The sequence below is a fragment of the Crocodylus siamensis genome, chromosome 7 (assembly GCF_052110815.1).
Source record: "Crocodylus siamensis isolate JL-2025a chromosome 7, ASM5211081v1, whole genome shotgun sequence".
NCBI lineage: Eukaryota > Metazoa > Chordata > Crocodylia > Crocodylidae > Crocodylus > Crocodylus siamensis.
The window spans coordinates 92,254,499-92,276,880 of NC_143401.1; the positions used below are offsets into that span (position 1 = coordinate 92,254,499).

The following is a 22,382-nucleotide window of genomic DNA, read 5'->3' on the forward strand; positions in this document are numbered from 1 at the left end:
CTCCCTATCTGTGTTGATGATGGCAGAAGTCCATTGATACAAGGGTGACAGTCTTCCTGCAAACAGGGAAGTCTCTGGCGTGTCCATAGATGACTGAGGAGGCCAATCCAAGATCTTCATGTTTGGCTGCAGACGGAAGGAGCAGATCCTGATGATGTTGGGTCACTGGTTTCTCCACTGGTCTCTCTTGTCTAGCTGCCTCCATAGAGAGGTGAGTTTGCTCCTTGACACACATCACAGCACCACTGGGGATGATTCAGTGCTGGAGTCTCCCAGGTCTTGATGTTAATATTGCATTTCTTCAGAATGGCTTTCAACGTGTCCTTGAATCTCTTTTTTTGCCCGCTCTAGAGAGGTGAACATTGGTGAGCTGGGAGCATAGGACCTATTTTGGGAGCCAGCTGTCAGGCATCCTTATGAAACATCCTGTCCAGTGGAGCTGGTGTTGTATGAACATGGCTCCAATGCTGGTGGTGTTTGCTTCAGCCATAATTCTGGCACTCGTTCTTCTTTCCTTCCAATTAGTACGGAGGATTTTCTGAAAACTTCACTGATGGATATGTTCCATAGCTTTTGGGTGCTTCTGATACGTCATCCAAGCGTCACACCTATACAGGGTAGGGATGAAAACAGCCTGGGAGACAAGAAGTTTGCTTTGCGTTTGGATGTCGCGATCATTGAAGCTACGATTTCAGAGCTGTCCAAAGGCAGCTCAGGCAGTTTTTATCTGGTGTTGAATACCATCATCTATGTCTACTTTTTGGAAAAGGTGGCGACCGTGGTAGGGCAAATGCTCAATGTTCACCAAAGATTGCCCTCTAATTGTAATGTGTGGAGTAGCTGGTTGGTTAATAAAGTATCTTGCTTTTCGTGAAGCTGAGAGTGAGCCTAAGCATTTCATGCACTTCACAGAAGCAATCAAGAGTGACCTAGAGCTCTTCAATCGTGTAGGGAAGCACAACAAAATCATTCACGTATTGAAGGTCAGAAATGGCGGTGTTGGTTATCGTGGACTTGGAATGTGACTGGTTCATGTTAAAGAGACTCCTCTCCAGGTGGTACCAGATACTGACTCCAGATAGAAATCCATCAGCAATGAGATGCAGAATAGCTATGATCTAGATGGAAAAAGAGGGTCGGTGCAATCATACGTTCTTGCCTGACACCAATCCTAATAATGAAGGGAGCCATTCCCAAACCATTGCTTAGGACAGTTGCTGTCATGTCATCATGAAGAAATGTGATAATGGTAACACATTTTGGTAACAAACTCTCATCAGGATCATCCCCAGGACCTTTATGTTGACTGAATCGAAGGCTTAAGTCAATGAAGGCCACGTAAAGATCTTGCAGCAGTTCTCTTGCAAATGTTTAGCAAAAGAGATCATATTGGTTGTACCTCTGAGTGATCTGAAGCCACATCAGGACTCGGGTAGAATCCCCTCAGCTAGGAAAGTGAGTTTCTTGAGGAGAAGGTAGGCAAAGATCTTCCCTGCTATGGACAGGACAGCAATATCTCAATAATTGCTGCAATCTGATCTATCTCCTTTCTTGAATATGGTAATGATTCTGGCATCTCTCAAGTCCCAAGGAGTCTGTTCATCTTTCTAGATGTTCATAGTAACTTGTAGATAGTAAGAAAGCTTTTTTCTACCTTGCTTATCAATACTGGCTTGCATTCCATCAGGACCTATTGGCTTTGTTGCTCTTCACCTGCTTAATGGCTTTCAAAGCCTCTTGATAAACTGGTAGATCTGCAAGGTAATCCTTAATAAGCGGGCTGTTGCACAGCTTTGATAGCATTGTCTTTGACATCATAATCTTGGGTCAGGAGCTCTTGAAAGTGCTTCTTCCACCTTGCTGTCTTTAAAATGTTGTTCCATCCCTTTAAAGAGCAGTGGACTTCACTCTTTGTGTGCTTGGCCCATAGATAGGTTTGGTTGTGCTAAAGAAACTACACATCGTGGCTGTCAGCAAACTTTTGAATCTCTTTTGCTTTGTCCTCCCACTTGTTCTTTCACTCTCAAATTTTCCTCTGGATCTCAGCTTTAATGCAATGATAACCGTCTTGCTTCTTTGGGGAGATGATGCCATTCTGTCAACTTTTGAAGGCTCTCCTCTTTCCATCAATGAGAGCTTGATGTTCCTTATCATTCTCATCCAGCCTATCCTGATGTTTCCTTGTGGAGAAGCCTAAATATTCTTCACATGCCTCATGGATACCTTTTGTGAGGCTATCCCAGTGATCAGTGGTGTCATAGTTTCACAGATGCGAGGGGCTGGAAGGGACCTTGCAAGATCATCAGGGAGGTCAGACAGTTTCTCACCGAGGTACTGCTGGAGATGATCTCATTTAGCAGGTCTTTTAAGCCCTCAATACTGAACTTCTTCCGCTGTTGCTTCTTTTGTTTATGTAATTTTGTGGAGATATGTATGGACATGACAAAATATATCCGACAATGATCCATCTGGCAGTTGTCTGCGCTTGTCATGGCTTTGGTGATACAGATATTGCAACAGCCCCTGATGCACACTAGGATGCCGTTAATCAGGTGCCAGTGTTTTGAGCAGGAGAAGATTTTTATTTGTATATACTTTCCCCACCTCTTCCTTTCCAAGTGTTTCTTTCCATAGTACAGAGTCCCTGCCCACTCCAGCACTGACATTTCCAACAAGAATTATCTTAACTTCTTTGGGGACAAATCGCAGGTCTTGGTCACGTTTACCATAGCATCTTTTGCTTCCTCATCTGCATCAAGGCATGGGACATGAACTGCAGATAGACTGATCCCACTCTCCGCCTGTACAAGCAGCAATGAATTGAGCCTCTTGAGACTCGTGGGACACAAGACTGTCTTCTCCCTATTTCACAGATGGATAAACTGAGACAGAGAAGTTACCGATTTATTCAGGTCACATACAGTGCTAATATGAGCATCAGAGATCCAATACAGGAATTATGGTGGCCTACATCTAGCTCTAACCACTTACCACTAATCCCTAAGGAAAAAAAAACATAGTGCAGCAAAATGTGAAAGTCATCTTCACACTGCACTATTATTTTTTATTAAAATTATTTGGCTGTTCCATCCATTCCTTGATTCTTTTTAGACCAATTAACCCCTCCTTTCCTGGTAGTTATTGCAATCCTCAAGACAAACATGATAATGGCCGCATTACATATGCACTTTGCCTCTGTGCAAGAGCTGACATACAGCAACTGCTTCTTTCCTGCTTCATAGTGCTTAGGGTTGGAAGGGACCTAAACAGATCATCAGGTCCAACCCCCACTTAATGAAGTAGAGGGGAAGTACCTGAGTGCCAGGCAACCCTCTGCAATTTTTAATCCTGCCTTCAAAGCACTGTGTGAGAGCTAACAGCTTTGTGACCAAAACAGAGATCCCCAGGGGATCTTTTCTTTGATCAGTCAGAGGGGTCACTGGGGCCTAAAGACAAAACATTTGCAGGAACTAGTTTGACTTGTGCTCGATGCCCAAAAGCGAAGCCTCCTATCACTGTATACCACACTGACAATCACTGCTCACTGCTTTGAACAGTCCATGGCTAGAGGACTTTGCCAGCGCACCTGTGATCTGCATCACTCCAAGTGTTTGCAGAACATTCATTAAGTAACCTACTATTGCCTTACAATATGGTTTGTATTTCTGCTCTTGAACCAGCCTCTTACAAGGTGCCACAGAATCATCTTCAGCTCAGTCAGCTGCATTTGAAGAGATCTCCCTCAGTTACACATTGCATTGCCCTCAGTTCTGGTGGGATTCTGTGTTGCTTGACTGCAAGAAGCAGAGTTTCAACAAGATGCATCCCAGCAAGTTGGCTGGAAAGTAGCCCCCAGCCTCACGGGTTCCTCAGTCAACTCTGGCCATTATACTGGATGACGGCTCGCTTTTCTCCCAGACTTGCACTATACCCCAGGTTGTTCTGATTCAGCAACTCACCCTGCGACTTCCCACGGGTCATTTGACTGATTTGAACCCTGTCTGATCCAGCTGCAAAATTATGTAAGAGAAGGTCTTCACTTAAAAAAATGCATCCAAGATGATACAGCCTGACTAAATAAGATGCAAGGAAATTCATAGGATATTTCTTCAGGAGGTTCTCAGAATGCTTTATTGTCATGAAGCATGATCAATCCTCCATAGTGTTCATCAGAGGATTTTACCTTGGACTGCCCTGTTGTATTTCTCCTGCTCTGGCTTCCTCCTGAACCGGATTGCTAGGTCCAGGACACAGTAATACAACCTGGACCTGGATAGTGCATAATCCCCTGTGGAGGTCATGATGCGTTGTCTTGCTAGCCAGATGGGTGATTAACTCTGCAGTGCTCCATGGCTCTGTTGCTTTACAGGCTAAGGCCATATACAGAGGCTATCTACCCTGTCTTTGGTCCAGTGATTTAGCAGCAGCTGTGCACACACGTGCAGAGATGTCTATGCACTCTGTGCTCTTTGCTAACTACAGCTCGCCAAAACACACTGTATCTTTACCTCTGTGCAGTAAAAAAAGTGACTGCCAATGGAGGGAGTTGCACTGAGAGTCTGTCGAGTCGCCTTCAGGGCTCAGTTTTTCTCAATCTCGGAAATTACTATTTGGTGGCTAGGGGCATATCTACAGTCATTCACTCACCATGACTAGCGTGTAAGGTCAGCAAACGTAGCTAGTCCCTGAAAGCCAGACTTCTAGTACGTTGTAGTTATTTTATGCTAGGGGATAAAGTCAGCTGTCCCATGGATAGGAATCCAAACCTGGGCATGAGTGCCATGGACGATGGTTTCCTTGCATTTCAACAGGAGCTTGGCAACAGATAGGCAGATCTGTAATCAGCAGAGTGCATGGCATGTACTGTACCTCTTACACATCGGGTCACTGAAGAAAATGAGGTCACTACACATGCGTGCGACATATGCTGGTGTCTCACGTCTATGTGCAAAAGGCAGGGTGGGGCCATAATTTCCCACAGATGATTTTAATTACCTCCGTGTCCTTCAAAAGGCTTTTTTTTAGCCTCAAATCCAGCATGGCTGCTGTCTCTCTTTCAGCCACTTCGGGAGGCTGCTGTGGATGTCCAGCTGTCATTATTTTTAGAGAGGAGCTTCCAGAGGCTACAAATAAGCCAACAGCATTGCCCTCAGCAAATCTTCAACGTCAGAAAATCGCCATTGGCATTTTTTTTCCCTATGTGAGGTTTCTGTCCCTTTCAAACCAAGGCTAACTTTCTAGAAACCAGTCAGCTGGAAACCTATCCCTGTCAGTTAGCCAGGTATAGCAGTATTGGTTACAGTGAGAAACTCTGCCAGCCATCAATATGACTTGCTTCCAGAAACCTAAGAGGAAAACACACTTCAGTTTTAAATCAATAGTTAAAATGCTGCAGTTGACAAAGACATTTCTAACAAAATCCTAGCATTCCCATACAGATTATTCTGTGGCAAGCAAAGCTTCCCTATTTAATAAAAGGGGAAGGGATTTTAAAAACGGTACATTATTTTAGTACTGGCAACAGGTGCTGGATGGAGTGGGGAGCTCTTAGCAGCTCCCGGTCAGCAGGGTACCAGCAAATACACCCGGCTGCATCGGCACCTCATCTCTGCCCGGACAGATCATCAATAGCAACAAATGGGCTGTTCAGTCTCCGCATAACCCATTCAGTCCCCAGCCTCTCTACTATCGAATGCAACTATGGGGATGGAAGTATAAATGGACCTAAGAGGGACTGGGGAGAAATCAGCAGCTCATTTTCCTAGGCCACTAAACTGCTAACAAACTACCAGCCTGGCTGAGATGCTGCCCTACGGGTGAAACGCTCCGTTCCCTTGCTTGATTGATCTCCCAAGAAGAAAGTTGGTGATAGTGTTTTGAGAGCATGAACTTTCTGGGGATCTGTATGAAGGAGCACACCCTGAGAGAGGAGCGGCCTTTGAACATAACTGGTACTTGATCTCGCTACTTGTATTAAGATCAGGTTCCTGGCTGATCAATGCCACCCCTTAACGAATCCCTTTCTTGGTTCCACCTCTTCCACTGCAAGTCAAATGTATATGGATAGGGTCCTTTCGAAGTCCATCACAGTTTAGTCCCTACCTTAGCTGCATTATCATCTCATCACAGACTCACAGAAAAATAGCACTGGGAGGGCCCTCAGAAGGTCATCTTGGCCCCCTGCACAATGCAGGATCGGCTCTTTCTAAACCAGGGCTTCTCGACCTTTCTGGGGTCGAGGCACCCGTCCATTACCTTTGTGACCTGAGCAGCTCCCAATTTCAAAAACAAATGTATATGTTACAGTGCTTCTCTTTGTACACCAGGGTTGGGGATCACCCAGGCAAGGAGAAGCTTGACCCTGGCTTATCTGCTATCTACTCATCTCCTCACCCCTCACTTATTTCCTTATATCTCACAGTACCCTGCAGGGAATATGGCTGTACCCCAGCACCCCGTAGAGCAGTGGTCTTCAAACTTTTTTGATTGTGCACCCCTATCAGTAAAAAATTTTTGAGCACGTACCCCTAATATATGTATTAACCGGGCACACGTAACTGCAATAGAAGTTCTAATATTTTCTTCCTGCACCCCAACAGATCGTCTTGCGCACCCCTGGGGTGCGTGCACCCCACTTTGGAGAGCACTGCTGTAGAGGATCTCTGGTCTAACCCATCCGCGCTATGTTTTTGTCTAACCTGCACTTAGAAACCTCCTGTGACAAAGAAGCCACAGTTTCTCTAGGCAATCTGTTCTGGCGCTTAACCACCCCCACGGTTAGGAAGTCCTTCCCAATATCTAACCTAAATTGTGTGGATAACTCCAGCCTTTTCTTAAACAGCAGCAGCAACTTCTATCACCTGCATCTCCCCTTCTCCCTGTCACACCTTTTCCCATGCTGCCACCAAGGCATAAAAATAAATTCCCAGCACAATTCAAACTTGCTACATTATCCTCCGTCGACCTGCTGCTCCAAATTCACCACTGCCCTAGACTTCAAGAGGGCCAATTTCAACAAGTTAAGGAGATTAGTGGGAAAGGTGCTGGGGTTCCCGAGAGCAGGGGGGCTCAGTGCCCGAGATGAGTGGTCGTTCCTTAAGGAGACGATACTCAGGGCCCAAGGGGTGACCATCCCAACAAGAAGCAAGGGGGGCAAGAGTGCCCAAAAGCCCCCTGGCTCACCAAGGGCATCCGGGAATGCCTGATTGCCAGAAAGGTGGCGTACGCCCGGTGGAAGGGGGGTGCTACCTCCAAAGAGGAGTATACCTCCTCTGCTCGGGCCCGTAGGGGGACTGTCAGGAAAGCTAAGGCGGCCATAGAGCTAGGACTAGCGTCCAAGATCAAAGATAATAAAAAGTCCTTTTTCAAATATGTAGCGAGGATGAAGAAAGCACCAGGAAATGTGGGGCCCCTGCAAGATCCTCTGGGCAATCTGGTGGTTGCGCCAGAGGAGAAAGCAGACCTCGTTAACCAATTCTTCACCTCCGTTTTCTTGGGCAGGGACCGGGACTTCCCCACCGTGATGCAAGACAGACTCGAGGGGAATGCCTCCAGACCTCAGGCTGGGGAGGACCGGGTTAGAGAGCTTCTGGTGAGGCTGGACGTGTTCAGATCAGCAGGTCCAGATGCTCTCCACCCCAGGGTGTTGAGGGAGCTAGCAGGGGTTATTGCAGGGCCCTTGGCATGGCTTTACGAGCGCTCGTGGTGCTCGGGCCAGGTGCCAGATGATTGGAAGATAGCCAACGTGGTCCCCATCTTTAAAAAAAGGGAGGAGGGAAGACCCGGGCAACTATAGGCCCATCAGTCTTACCTCAATCCTAGGGAGACTCTTTGAGAAGATCATCAAGGAGCACACCTGTGATGGGCCGGCTTCAGGGATGATGCTCAAGGGCAACCAGCACGGTTTCATTAGGGGCAGGTCATGTCAGACCAACCTGATTGCCTTTTACAATCAGGTCACAAAAGCAACGGATGCAGGTGTCACTGTGGACGTAGTCTTTCTGGACTTCAGCAAGGCCTTTGACACTGTCTCCCACCCCATCCTCATTAAAAAACTAGGCGACTATGGCATTGATGCCTACAGTCAGATGGGTTGCAGACTGGCTGAAGGGTCGCACTCGGAGGGTGGTGGTTGACAGGTCATATTCCACCTGGGGGGAAGTGGGTAGCAGAGTCCCCCAGGGCTCGGTCCTTGGGCCTGCGCTGTTCAATTTCTTAATCAGTGATTTGAACGATGGGGTGAAAAGCAACCTGTTTAAATTCGCTGATGATACCAAAATTTGGGGTGAGGTGAGCACACTTGTAGGGAGGGAAAGACTGCGGCAAGACCTAGATAGGTTACAGGGGTGGGCTAACAAAAGCAGGATGCGTTTCAATACTGACAAGTGCAGGGTGCTGCACGTGGGCAGTAGTAACCAGCAGCACATTTATAAGATGGGAAACTCCCTTCTTGAGAGCACGGAGGCAGAAAGGGATCTTGGAGTCATTACTGACTCCAAGATGAACATGGGCCGACAATGCGAGGTCACGGTTGGCAGGGCTAGCCGGACCTTGTCGTGCATCCACAGGTGCATCTCAAGCAGGTCCAAGGAGGTGATCCTCCCCCTCTATGCGGCACTGGTCAGGCCGCAGCTGGAGTACTGCGTCCAGCTCTGGGCGCCCCACTTCAGGAGGGGTGTGGACAACATGGAGAGGGTCCAGAGGAGGCTGAGGGGGGACCTGGTGACCGTCTATAAACTCACTAGGGAGGACCAGATGGGTTTGGGAGAGACCTTGTTTCCCCCAGCGCCCCCCCCGCAAAACAAGGAATAATGGCCACAAGTTGTTGGAGAGGAGGTTTAGATTAAACATCTGAAGCCACTACTTCATGGTCAGGGCGGCTAGGGTCTGGAACCAACTTCCAAGTGAAGTGGTGCTGGCTCCTACCCTGGGGGTCTTTAAGAAGAGGCTTGATGCCTACCTGGCTGGAGTCATCTGAGCCCAGTTTTTGTCCTGCCCAGGCAGGGGGTCGGACTTGAAGATCTACACGGTCCCGTCTGACCCGACTTCTATGATTTTGTGATTCTAACGACTGGAGAGTAATGTTACAGGGTAACAGTTGCAATTCTGCCTCCTGCCCAGTTAAGACACTTGCACATCCTATTTTTTTTGTTACCCGTTTTCCTTCGCTCACCCGCTTTCCTTTGCACCCCTCTGCAACATGCTGTCTTTTCAAGTGTGAAGCCCTTTGGGCAAGGCACTATCGTTTTTTGGGATCTACCCAGAACTTAGCACAACAGGACCGTGACCTGCCTGTCCTCTTCGTCATAGCATAATAGAAATGTGAAATAACAATGACCTGACGAAAAAGAAATGGAAGGGGTCGAGTGATATCAGCACGATGCAGGAAGCGGGGGGAGGTGTCAGCGCTGATCACCCCTCATTTTGCTGGGACGCTCCTCCATCGTCCACCTTTCTGCATTGTTTACCTCTGCTATTGCTAACCAGCACTTCCAGGCTGCAAAGATAAGCGTGCAGATGTTTCATAGTTTCATAGTTTCATAGTAGCTAGAGTCGGAAGGGACCTAGGTAGATCATCTAGTCCGACCCCCTGCCTTAGCAGGAAAGAGCACCGGGGTCAGATGACCCCGGCAAGGTGCTCATCTAACTTCCTTTTAAAAATCCCCAGGCTAGGAGCCTGCACCACTTCCCCTGGAAGCTGGTTCCAGGCCCTAGCCGCCCTGACTGTGAAGTAGCGCCTCCTAATATCTAATCTAAACTTACCCTCCGCCAGTTTGTGACCGTTATTCCTGGTCACTCCTGGCAGCGCACGGGGGAACAGGGACTCCCCCAATACCTGCTGATCCCCCCTGACCAGTTTGTAGCAGGCCACAAGGTCCCCCCTTAGCCTTCTCTTGTGGAGGCTAAACAGGTTCAGGTCCCGTAGCCTATCCTCATAAGGCCTGCCCTGCTGACCCCTGATCTTACGAGTGGCCCTCCTCTGAACTCTTTCCATATTGTCCACGTCCCTCTTGAAGTGTGGCGCCCAGAACTGGACGCAGTACTCCAGCTGCGGCCTGACCAGTGCCGCATAGAGGGGGAGGATCACCTCCCTGGACCTGCTCGATATGCATCTGTGGATGCATGATAGGGTACGATTGGCCTTCTTGACTGCCTCCCCACACTGCCGGCCCATGTTCATCGTGGAGTCAATGACGACTCCAAGATCCTTTTCCGTCTCCATGCTGGCAAGAGGAGAGTTCCCCAACCTGTAAGTGTGGTGCCGGTTCTTCCTCCCCATGTGCAACACCTTGCACTTATCAGTGTTAAACCCCATCCTATTCTCATCCGCCCACCGTTGCAACCTGTCAAGGTCAGCTTGTAGCCTATTGCACCCTTCTAGTGCACCCACATCCCCCCACATCTTAGTGTCATCAGCAAACTTGAACAGGGTGCTTTCTACCCCCTCATCCAAGTCACTGATGAAGATGTTGAACAGCGCGGGCCCGAGGACCGAGCCCTGCGGAACCCCACTGCCCACATCCTTCCAGGTCGAGAAGAACCCATCCACTACCACCCTCTGGGTGCGGCCCTCCAACCAGTTGGCGACCCATTTGACCGTGTGGGCATCGACACCACAGTCTCTCAGCTTTTTGATGAGGACAGGGTGAGAGACAGTGTCGAAAGCCTTCCGGAAGTCCAAAAAGACTACATCCACAGCAACCCCTGCGTCTAATGATTTGGTGACCTGATCGTAAAAGGCCACCAGGTTGGTCTGACAAGACCTGCCACTGATAAACCCATGTTGGTTGCCCCTGAGCATGCATTCCCCCGCAAGGCCCTCCTGGATGTGTGCCAGGATAATTTTTTCAAAGAGCTTACCCGGGATTGAGGTCAGACTAACTGGCCTGTAATTTCCCGGGTCCTCTTTTTTTCCCTTTTTGAAGATAGGGACCACATTGGCCCTCTTCCAGTCCTCCGGCACCTCGCCAGAGCACCACGAGTGCTCATAGAGCCGTGCCAGGGGTCCCGCAATGACCTCGGCCAGTTCCTGTAGAACCCTAGGGTGAAGATCGTCCGGACCAGCGGACTTGAACACGTCCAGCTTCTCCAGAAGTACCCTAACTAACTCCTCGCTAACCCTTGGCCCAGGCGTGTCTCTCTCGGGGCCCGAGGGGGGCCCAGCAGGGAGGTGGCTGAACTGGTCCCTACTTAGGAAGACAGAGGCAAAGAAATCGTTAAATATGTTAGCTTTGTCATCTGGCGTGATGACTAAGTTGCCCATCGTGTCCTGCAGGGGCCCCACATTACCCGGGACCCTCTTTTTACCCCCTATGTATTTGAAGAAGGACTTCTTATTGTCCTTAATCCGGGAAGCTAGTCCTATCTCCAACTCTGCCTTGGCCCTCCTGACTGCCCCCCTACATCCTCGGGCGACTATAACATAGTCCTTCTTGGCGATGACCCCATCTCTCCATTGGGTATATGCCTCCCTTTTAGCAAGGAGACATTCCCGGATGCTCTTAGTGAGCCATGGGGGTTTATGTGCCCTCCTGCTCCCTTTGACCCTTGTTGGGATTACCTCCCTTTGGGCATGGAGGATCGTCTCCTTAAGGAGCAACCACTCACCTTCGACATCTGATTCCCTTCCCCTCTGGGTCCTCAGCGCTTCCCCAACTATCCTCCTTAGCTTGTTGAAGTCAGCCCTCCTAAAGTCTAGGGCTGTTGCCTTGCTGCAGCCCTTTGCCACCTTACGCTGGATGGTGAATTCCAGCAAGCGATGATCGCTGTCTCCCAGGTGGCCCATCACCCGCAGCCCCCTCACCAGGTCATCACCCGTGGCCAGCACTAGGTCCAACAAGGCGTCTCCCCTGGTGGGACTGTGCACCTCCTGGGTTAGATGGAGGTCCTGCAGTCTGGCTAAGAACCGACGTGAGCGATCAGACTTGGCTGACTGCTCCTCCCAGCAGATGTCTGGGAAGTTCAGGTCCCCCATGATGACCACATCCTTAGCCCTCACTGCCTCTGTGAGCTGACCTAAGAATTCCAGGTCGAGCTCTTCTCCCTGGTTGGGAGGTCTATAGTAGACTCCCACCGTTAAGTCTCTCTCCCCTGGACTGCCTTTTACTCTAACCCAGAGCACCTCAGAGTGCCCCCCCTCTACCCCCATGCTAATTAACGAGGAAGTATATTCCTCCTTGTTACTGATGTCTTTGTCAGCTGGCCTGTAAATGGTGCAATAGTTCCTGCCCCAACAGGCTAAAGGGCGCAGTTCCCTTTTGCTGTAATAATCTGAGCTGAAGATGTAAGTCTCCATCCACTAGGAACGAGAATATACTTGGAGATAGAGCCTTCCCTAGTAGATGCCCGGGACCTGTAATGCTGGCAAATCATCTTCCAATCCAGGTAGCCTTTTTCCTTTGTTTGGGAGCAACATGCTCACATGGCGCTATCCAGCTGTTTTATGATGATCGTATTTTGAACTGTAAATGCAAGACAGCATGAGATGGATACAGTTCTGCAATACCGAACATTTGAACTGCACGCGCAGGCCTGGTGCTGTTTTTAGAAATAAAAATGGAAAGCTTTGCTAAACCTGCTACGAACAGATTTTCTTTCTTAAAGAACTGTAATATTTGCAAGTTTCAAGGAAGGCAGGGAGTGCGGAAGAGGGCTGTTTAGATGGACACGTTCCCTTTGTGGGATTTTGCACCGTAAATCCAAGCAGCAGCGCGCATGGTTTAGAAAGTGAAACAGACCCATCCGTCTTCCTGTTCCAAGCTTATTGCAATGCAAAGACCGAGCAAGAAATTTGGCAGCAATTATTAAAAATAACCCCTACACATAACGTTGGTGCTCTCAGCCTAAACGAAGAGAAAACCTTGGTTTTAAACCTCTCTGATCCTTTAAAGATGAGATTCTTTAAAAAAAAATGCAGCAGTAGCAGACTCGATTGCTGTTAGTGTTTTTAAAAATAAGGTCGTTATTTCTGCAAGGTATCGTGTGTCATTTTTCCTCTCTTCTCACCGAGATCTAAATTGTTTATAGAGCCAAACGCTTTGCTCTCTGGAGACAGTGAGTACAACAGCATCGTGCAAATCCAAGAAAATACAAGTTAATTAATTTAACTTTTAAAAATATGAACACACTCCATCCGTGTATTTATGATTAGCCGAAGGGTATGTCAGCACAGAGAAGCCATGGCTTTCAATTAATCCCCCCCACGGCTTTGATAGAAGGGCAGCTTCTCTGAAACGTGATCGTTTTTTCTTGCAGCTCGGGTAGATAAAGCTGTGCCTGCTAAACAAGGGCATCCTCTATTCAGAACTGCATGGTAACCGTGCAGCTGCTAATCAGGGGAGCTCCCTGCCCACAAAGATATACGGTAATTAATGTGTATGGTGCCATTCACAAGCGTCTCGAGCCTTCAGCACAAAAACGAATGGAAAGCAGAGCAGAGAGCTGCAAAGGTTCCCGCAAAGACGGGGAAAAAACAAAAGGACTCGAGTTTGATTCTTAGGGGAAAAGAATCGCATCAGGGCACCGAGCTGCCAGGACTCTCACGACCGCAATTGTTTCACTCGCTTTCTGCAAAGAAATGACGTACGTGTCCGCCCCCCTCCCCCAGGGCCTGCACAGTCCCAGGATACACCCAGCATATTCCCAGTTTGTGCCCAGTATACACCCTCACCAGTAGTTTCCTAGTATATACCCAGCCAGTGTATTCTTGGTCTACACTCGGCATATCCCCCTGCTGCCAGCATATCCCCAGTTCATGCCCAGTATATACCCCCCAGCCAGCACACTCCTAGTACATGCCCAGCATATCCCCCCCCCCGTAAGTATATGCCCAGTGTATACTAGGACATTCCCAGTCCATACCCAGTATATGTCCCTCAGCCAGCGTATTCCTAGCATACACCCAGCATATTGCCCCCAGCCAGTACATTCCCAGTTCATGCCCAGTATATACCCCCCAGCCAGTGCATTCCTAGTATACACCGAGAACACTGCCCCCAACGCAGCATATGCCCGGTTCACACCAGTATATCCCCCCCTGCACCCAGTTTGCACACTCAGGACAACCCGCCCCCCCCCCCCCACCAGGACTGCGCCGCGCGGCCCCTTTAAGAAGCACCATGACATCATCCCACCCCAATAGCTGCCCCCTCCGCTCCGGGCTCAGCAACGCGTGACGTCAGGCACGGGGCTGCGGGCGCCCGCGATTGGCCGAGCCGCCACGCCCCCCCAGCGCGGCCGGGCCAATGGGCGCGGAGGAGCCCGTCTCCATGTGGAAGCCATGTGGCCGCTGTTGGGGGGCGGGGCCTGGCGCTGAGGAGAGGAGAGGAGCGGGGAGGAGGGGCGCCGGCGGGGAGCGCTCCCCCTCACGCGGACACTCGTGCGCGGTAAAAGCACCAACAAAGCCTCATTTCATCCGTCATGGCGGGGGGGGGGGGGGTGCGCTCGTGTCCCTCCTGCGACACCTCCAACCGCCCCCCGGGACGCCCCCGAAAGCCCGCCTCAGGACGCGGCCGAGCGCTCCGCGCCGCCGCCGCCGCTTACTTTTATTCTCCTTCTCGATCTGCTCCAGGTAGCTGGCGGCCTCCAGCAGCAGCTGCACGTTGTGCAGGAAAGTGCCGAGCTGCTCGCGAGACGCCTCCCGGGTGTTGCAGATGTCCCCGAGCGGGCAGCGGGGCAGCCAGCCCTCGGCCGCCGGCCCCGCGCCGCCCGCCTCGCCCCGCAGCTCCTTCCTCGGCCGGCCCCGCTTCCCCATGGGCCCCGGGCGCCGCTGCCCCGCGCCGGCCGCAGCTGTGCGGGTGCGCGGGCCGCACTGAATGAATCGGGCGGCGTCGCGTCCCGGGCCGCGCCGTCCTGCCGGCGGGGCGGCGCCGCGGTCCTAGCGCTCCCGAGCCTGCTCGCGCAGCGCGGGGAAGGGCGGGCAGGCGGGGCCGTGCCGCCTCTCCCGGGAGGACGCCGCCAGCGCTTGCACAACAGCCCCGCTTCGCTCTTCGCGCCCCCCGCGCGGTTGCTGCCGGGGCCCGGTTTGCATCGGGTGAAAACCTGCTGTCTCATGGCTTTGGCTCCCACCCCTGGAGCCCTACACAGGTCTGGCTCGTTTTTCGACTGCCTGGCTGTTTTTGTTCCTGCCACCTCGACGTGTTGGGGTAGGGACACAGCTGAGACCCCCTTCTGCACTCTTAGTCATATAGGAAACAGGGGAAATATTTCCCCTCGTGACCTAGGGGGGTGCAACACTTCAGACATGCTGATGAGACCTGAAAAAGCAACCCCAAGCCTCCCTGCATCTCCTCTTTGGGGACGGAGATTGCAGGTCTTTGCCTGTCATCCCCACACGTGTACTGGCAGCCTGGACTAGATGCTCTTCGTTTCAGGGGGGTCATGGCGCTGCTGCAACCATAAATGCCGTGTGCCCCCAGAGCCTCAGCTGATTTTCATAACAGCTGGGATTTACCTTGATTCAAAGCTCCCTGTCACGCAGGGGCAATTTGCACCCCATTTGGGGGCAGAAAGCAGTTGCTACCCATGACCAAACACAAGTGCACAGCTGCAGACAGCTTCAGACAAAGCCAGTTAGGTGAAAATCTCACAGCCCCACCCCAAGCTGCAGCTCAGTCACCCGTCTTCCATCCTAGAGATGTCTGCATTGCAAATCGAGGGAGGCTCGTACACAACCCACCGCTGCGGGGCCTCACGGAGACACTGCTCAGTATGACCACACTAGAAGAAAGAGGTGAATAATGAACATATGGGTGGATCTAAGATTTCAAAAAGGGGGGTGCGTATGGTGTGATGCATCGTCACATGTAACACAGCGCATGTTTTTATCAAATTAAAGAGAAATAAGAAGACTTGGTGATAAGCTAGGGCTGTATTAATAATTATTATGCAGTTTATGATTGGAGCACAAAAGAAATAGCAATGTATTGGAATGGGCATTAGTTTGCTCTGTCGTGTATTCTCCATAAAAACACAGCAAACAAGGCAAAAATAACCCAAATACATCGTTTCATTAGTCTTGCGCTGGTTTGAATGAAGTGCACCTCTAAAACAAAAGCCTGCTTTGAGCATCTTGACGCTGCATCCGATGTGTCACAGACAGTTACTGCCACCCTTGAGGTGATTTTAGCTAGGGTCCAAAACAATCTGCAGGGCTGTGCATTACCGAGGGCAGATAACAAGCAGCAAATACACAGAAGAAAAGCAAATCTGATTAACCGAACATCAAGACCTTTCAAAGGAGAGAGGGACATTCGTATGTGTGGGATGAAAGGATCGGCACTGTAATGAGCTGTGGAGTCAATTGAGTCCTTTGCTGCCTGAATAGAAATGCTGCTCCACTGCCGGGCAGCTGGTTTGATAGTTTGGGTGGAGCAGGAAGCAACTGAGGCTGCAGCAGTGCACCTGCCCCCCCAGGATCCTTTCTAGTGTCAAAAGAAGTGGGTGTCTCTGTGGGTGTGATCCACAAACAAAATGACTCACCCCTTTAGAAGACAGTTCTGACCTGGGCCTGCTCCCTTTTCCTCGCTGCAATCCAGCAGCTAATTCTTGTGAAGCGTGATGTGCCAACCAGAACAGATCCAACAGATGGGTGATCTCCAAATTGTTCCTCCCTCCCTCCCTTTGCTGATGCACCCATGCTCCAGGCCGTCACACCCCGAGATGGGAGAACGCTCTCCTCCCATCTTGCTGTGGTTAGGTCACGTACGCAAGTGGGGCTAAACTAGGAACGCCATGTTTCTGAAGACCTGGGCCGCGCGTGGAAGCTTTCCATGTCAGTGGGAGAATCCCTCCGTCTACGTTTTCAGTGGGGATATTGGGATCGATTCTCAGCTGCCGGACTCGAGACCTGCCCCCAACGGAGGAGCATCATCTTTTGCAGGTGCTCGACAGCCCGAGATGAGAACCACGACCGTTGTGCTCTTGGGACTCGCGGATGCACCTGATAGCAGTCCTGAGTGCTGCAGAGCAAACTGCTAAACAAAGCTCTGCTTGCTTTGGCCCCGATACAGCAGGGTGCACGTGCAAACACCTGCCTGTACGCAAGCAAGTTGTTCCACTGATTAAACGTAGAAGCTTGCTTTAACGGGAGCAATTTTTAGACATCCTTACTATGTATTAAGGATTCCCTGAAACAGCACAGAATCGCTGAAGGATCATATAAAACTGGCCTGAGTACTGGAGAACAGGCTATGCAATGAGGGACACTTCTGCACTCGAGTGATCCGGATGCTACCATCCCATCAGTCTCCTCCAATTTCTGATTTACATACTACTTATCTGATTATTATCATTTCTTATCATGGGCACCTAGGAGCCCCTGTGAATGCCAGCTGGACCAAGTGCTATACAGGCACAGGAGAAAGTCCAGTCCCTGACCCAGAGAACAGAAGAGATGCTACATATGGTCAGAGCGGGCCAGAGTGGGTTTGGACAGCAAAGACGTGCGGTTTGTGTGTGAGGACATGGGGAAGAGGGAGCCAGTGAAGAGATGCTAAGTGAAGGTGACCCTTAGGAGCCCTGAACCAGGAAAATAACCCTTGTTCCAGCATTTTTAATGGGAACCAAAGGTACCTGGTTGCATTTGTGACGGCCGGAGAGGGTGAGGTCACAGTACAGAAGAAGTAATAAAAGCTGGATCTTAGCCATGTGGAACAAGAATTCACGAGGACCCAGACTGCCACGAGGATGGGAAGAGAGGGCTGCGTCGAAGCTGACCCCCCAGTGCCAGAAGGATGTCAGATGCTCGAGAAAGTGGATGCAAGGGGAAAAGAGGTATAAAGAGGTCCTTTTGCCCATTTTGTCTGTGAGCTGTGAGATGGATATGCACATAGAGGTGCCAGGAAGGCAGGGAGAGATTTTAGTTTGGACGAAAGGGCCTGGTCAGGAGTGAAGAAGTAGATGTGAACATCACCAACCGAGAGGAGAGGTGAAACGTGGCCCCCAGATGGTGTTAAACATCTTTGAGCAGTTTTTGAAATGGAATTTTATTTCATTTATGGCCCCAGCTAACAGAGACAACACAGCCCCTGCTTCACACGTGTGCCCTGTCAACCAGCCTCGTGAAACCGTTGGTCCCAGAGACGCCTACTTTCTAATTGCAGAATGACCAGCCCGAAATTATGGCCACTGAGTTTCAGCATGAATCACATCAGCCAGAGACTGAATCACACGGAGGTGAATGCAACAGGCTCCTTAACCTGGAAAATATCCTCGCCGATTTTACTGTTTGAACTTCAAAAGGAAAGAGCTTCTCAGCACCGAAAGAGGTTGAAAGGGAACGCAGCAAAGGAAAATATTCCCTTCTGCTTTATCACATCATTTCCAAATCTTGGGTCCTCGCCCAAGAGGCGGCAAGAGCACGTGAAGTGCTTCCGTGTCTAGATGGAGATCACAAGCCCCAGGCGTGCATCCTCCAGGCCTTGATCCATCTCGTTTCTCCACATTCACCTGCTCTTATTACGGCTCTGGGGACTGGAAGGTGGGTCAGAGGCATCTCTGCTTATGCAGCCGTTAACCTGTACTGTTTTTTTTGTTTTGTTTTCCAGTTTAAGATTCACAGGTTTGTGGGGAAAATTGCAGTCCTACCTCTCCCGTGGCTGATCTCCAGTCGCAAGCTGCAAGTTTTGTTGCGACTCCAGAAAGCTGCAAGGAAACCAAAGAGGTCTGAACTCCGGCTGTGCAAACACCAGTCTGTCCTTGGTTTCCTAGGGGAAATGGATGTCATTCATCCAAATACCCCCTTATACAAAGATTTTAGATGTCCCTCAAGAAATCTGGCTCGATAGACCTAAGGAGTCAACCAGGCTAGTTAGTGCTTCATTGCTTGGAAAAGGCCCTGGGTTTTCCAAAGGTGCATGCTCAGCACAGTAGGTTGGGCATCTGCAAATCCTTGTTCACTAAAGCTGCATTTCTGAACGAGATTTGCCCTGCACTGGCAGTGCTTTCAGCTTCGTACAGTCACAGCCCTCTTTCTATTGTCCTTTCACACTCCTCATCCTCCTGTTTTTTGACCTGTTGCAGATTTTCCGGCACCTAGATGGAAAGGTCTGTTGTCCTTATTACTTGCTCATCCATGCCTAGCACAGTTAGCCTGTGATTGGCATTGCTAGGCACTACTGAAATGTAAGTTAATAAATAATAATATTCCTCTTAACACCCTGAAAAGGAAAATACAGCTGAGGCTGACTGCTGTAATGCACTGGCAGGGGAGAGGCATGCCTTTTCATTCGGGGTGGCTTTGTATGGGAATTGATGGGATCTGCCCTGATAGATGGAGTGATACTGAAAGCCCTGAGATCATATCCCCAGCGGGACAGGCCAAACGGATGATCCAGTCCTCTGTCTGCTGCGATATGAATTTCACACCACTCTGAGGAATACTTTGATTGATCCACTCTTGAAAAACGAGTCTGGGCTGGCGGATAAAGAGAAGGTCGCTTGACATTGCTCAAAGAGGCCATAATATTTCTAGTGAGCTGTTTTGCACGCTGTCTCCTTGGGCTCTTATACCAAGCCTTATCACCATGGCATCTGTGCACAGGCATGCCAGCTTTCCCTCTTGTATATGTATGTGCAGCTCCCGTCAACTCTACTGGGACCAGGACTCCCTCCTTGGCTGAGCACGGTCAGGGCGAAAAAACACAAAACACGCCTGATCCAACCCTACGATTGAGTCAGTATAATCGCCTTCCTCCGAGTTGTCTTACTAAAGACGATGAACATACTTGGGGAAGAAGGCAGGGCAGGGTGGCACCTTATAAACTAACTCATTCACAAACCTGAGCTTTTGTTAGGGTATAGCCTACTTTGTCAGATGCCGTGAAACAGGGGAATAAGATAAGCCTCCTGTAACTGGAGAGAGTCCAGCCGAGGGCAACAACAGTTTGGGGGCTGGCATGTATGAGGAGAGACCAAGGAAAGTAGGCTTATTTAGTTTGCAGAAGAGAAGACCGAGGAGGGTTTTAATGGCAGCCTTCAACTCCCTGTGGGGTGGGGTTGCAAAAAGGATGGAGTTGGACTGGTCTCAGTGGGGGCAGATGACAGGACAAGGAGCAATGGGCTCAGGTTGCAGCAGAGGATGTTAGGGTTGGATAGTAGGAAAACCTCTCTCACCAGGAGGGTAGTAAAGCACTGGAGCAGGCTAACTAAAGAGGTGGTGGACTCTCCATCCTTGGAGATTTTTAAGACCTGGCTAGACAAAGCCTTGTCTGGGATGATCTAGTTGGGGCTGGTCCTGCTTTGAGCTGGATGTTAGACTAGATGCGACCTCCTGAGGTCTCTCCAACCCTCATTGTCTGTGATTTTATCTGTGAATTTGCCCCCTAAAAACATGAACGGACATCCACCTGGCTGTAAGTTATTTCCTTCCAAAAAGTAGCGACTCCTGAAACCTCTTGATGTGCATTTCTGAGTGTTTAATGCAATACAGTGTCATTTCCTTGCTTAATGTATCACCCCGTGCATGGTGCAGTAATGCCTTACAGGAAACACCAGACTAACAGATACCGAAGTAATAGGTATAAAAGCCCAGACAGGTATATCTGGGAGCACAGACGTGGGCAGCATGGGCGTCACTGGATCCAAATGACCTATTTCTATCGACTCCCCTTCAGTGGGGCTTGGGGCCAACGGCACAGGCGGTATTTGAATAGGCACTGCTGGTGGCTTTGCAACACACCTGTAAATCATCTGAAATATGATTCGGTTGGTGCTGCTCAGGGGAGGGAGAGTATATGCCCTTCGGAAGGAGCGTGACGATTTCCTGAGCCTTTTCTGATGCTGAATATCTCGCCCACCTCCCTGCCATCCTGACCGATTTCATCTCAGATAGCCTCCTGCTCCCGGGTGGTTTGATGCATTTGCTCTGGCTGGAGCTCCATGACAGCTGACACCGCTAGGCCATAACCTACGTTCCCTTTATGACTCTATAGGAGGAACCTGTAGCTCAGGTGACTGCACGGTGCTGCCAGGAGCTGGTACAATGATTAACACAGCTATTTTTATGTACATTGGTCAGTCTGATACCACACACCTTGCTCACACATACGATCCCTGCGGTTTTAAGGGAACCACTATAATGCATCAGAACTACAGGCCAGGAACCATTTACATGTCTAAGATAACGATTTGGAGTCTGAACAGTACTTAGGGGAAAGGAAGGTAGGAGGGAGGAATATGAGGATTTGTAATTATTATTGTTTTAAGAACTGTATGCTTTTCATTTTCTAAATGTTTCTGCCACCCATCCTTATGTTGCCTGTTTCATTGTCAAAGCTTTTACAACTGATCCTTAAAACAAGCCTGGTGGGGCACACGATAATTATGATGCTGGAAAAACTCAAGGAGAAAACACTTGTCCCAAAGCTCACAGAGGGGCCCAAAGTGCCAAATTCATCGTACATATTTGGGGGAGTTACACCCCGGAAGAATTTGCCCAAAGGTTATTTCTTTTCCTGTTAACCTCTCGTAATTAAAGGGCCACATATGTGACTTACACGACCCATTCATCCTTCAGGATGAAATAGGCCTTAATGCTCTCCAAGGCAGCGAGTGGCAATGGAGTCCGCGTACGAAGTCCAGGAGTTTGTGTATAAAGTCCATGTAACCCAGATCTTGCCGTGTTCCTGTTGCACTTGCAGCAGGATTTTAATTTCAGTTAACTGAGGGAACCATTTAAAACAGACAGCCCATGTAGCTCTTAGCAAATCCAGTAATATTGTTCAGTATCTGCATACTGTTACTTCTGGCCCCCACATCCAGGTCCTTGTTGAGCTGCTTGCGGCACAAACACACGTAGAGATAAGATTCCTGAGCTGAGCATATCTGAGCTTTCTGCTTTGCAAGCACATTGTATCAGCAAACTCCTGCAGTTGCTACTCTCAGGAGAAAGGGTGTCACCATCCGTGGGGCAGCTATTGCTGAAAGGTGAGGCAAGACAACGGCTTAGAAGGAACAAGGGCCTTCCCCCGGCTAGGATGGATGTTGCGAGGAGGAATCCCCACCAGATATGTAGGAATCACATTTCTGTGATGCTTTGTCCATTTTTTAAAAACATTTTTCAAGGGCAGCTGTTCTTCATGCCGACCACAGAGTGAACAAGGCATATATGAAATCGTGCCGTGACTACATCTAACTACCATTACAGCCAGTCTGAGCTAGGACTTGAATAAGCGCTGAATGCAAACTGAGCAAGGACCTCAGCATCTGAGCCAACAACAAAACCATCTACGGCCTCTCGCATTTTGCCCAGGCAAGGGCAGTCTGCTTCACAGAAAGGGAACCTGAGGTACAGGGCAGCCATGTGGCTTTTTTGGGCTTGCATAGCAAGTCCCAGTGGAGCTAGAAATGGTACCGGTCCTTTTTGATCTCTAAAATCTCCCGTG

The 22,382-nt window shown here is 49.8% G+C and overlaps 1 protein-coding gene across 2 annotated transcripts in view; it reads right to left on the reverse strand.

Moving 5' to 3' along the window:
• The window catches only part of MXI1 (MAX interactor 1, dimerization protein), an 86,584-nt gene extending 65,307 nt beyond the window's left edge, over positions 1–21,277 (reverse strand). The window contains exon 1 of one of the 2 annotated variants that reach the window (XM_090056645.1): positions 14,542–21,277. In XM_090056645.1, coding sequence (XP_089912771.1) covers positions 14,542–14,752 — 211 coding nt within the window. In that variant the 5' untranslated portion in view covers positions 14,753–21,277. The remainder of the gene's footprint in view (positions 1–14,541) is intronic. The other variant, XM_090056644.1, reaches the window with a different exon arrangement.
• Positions 21,278–22,382: the final 1,105 nt, after the last annotated feature.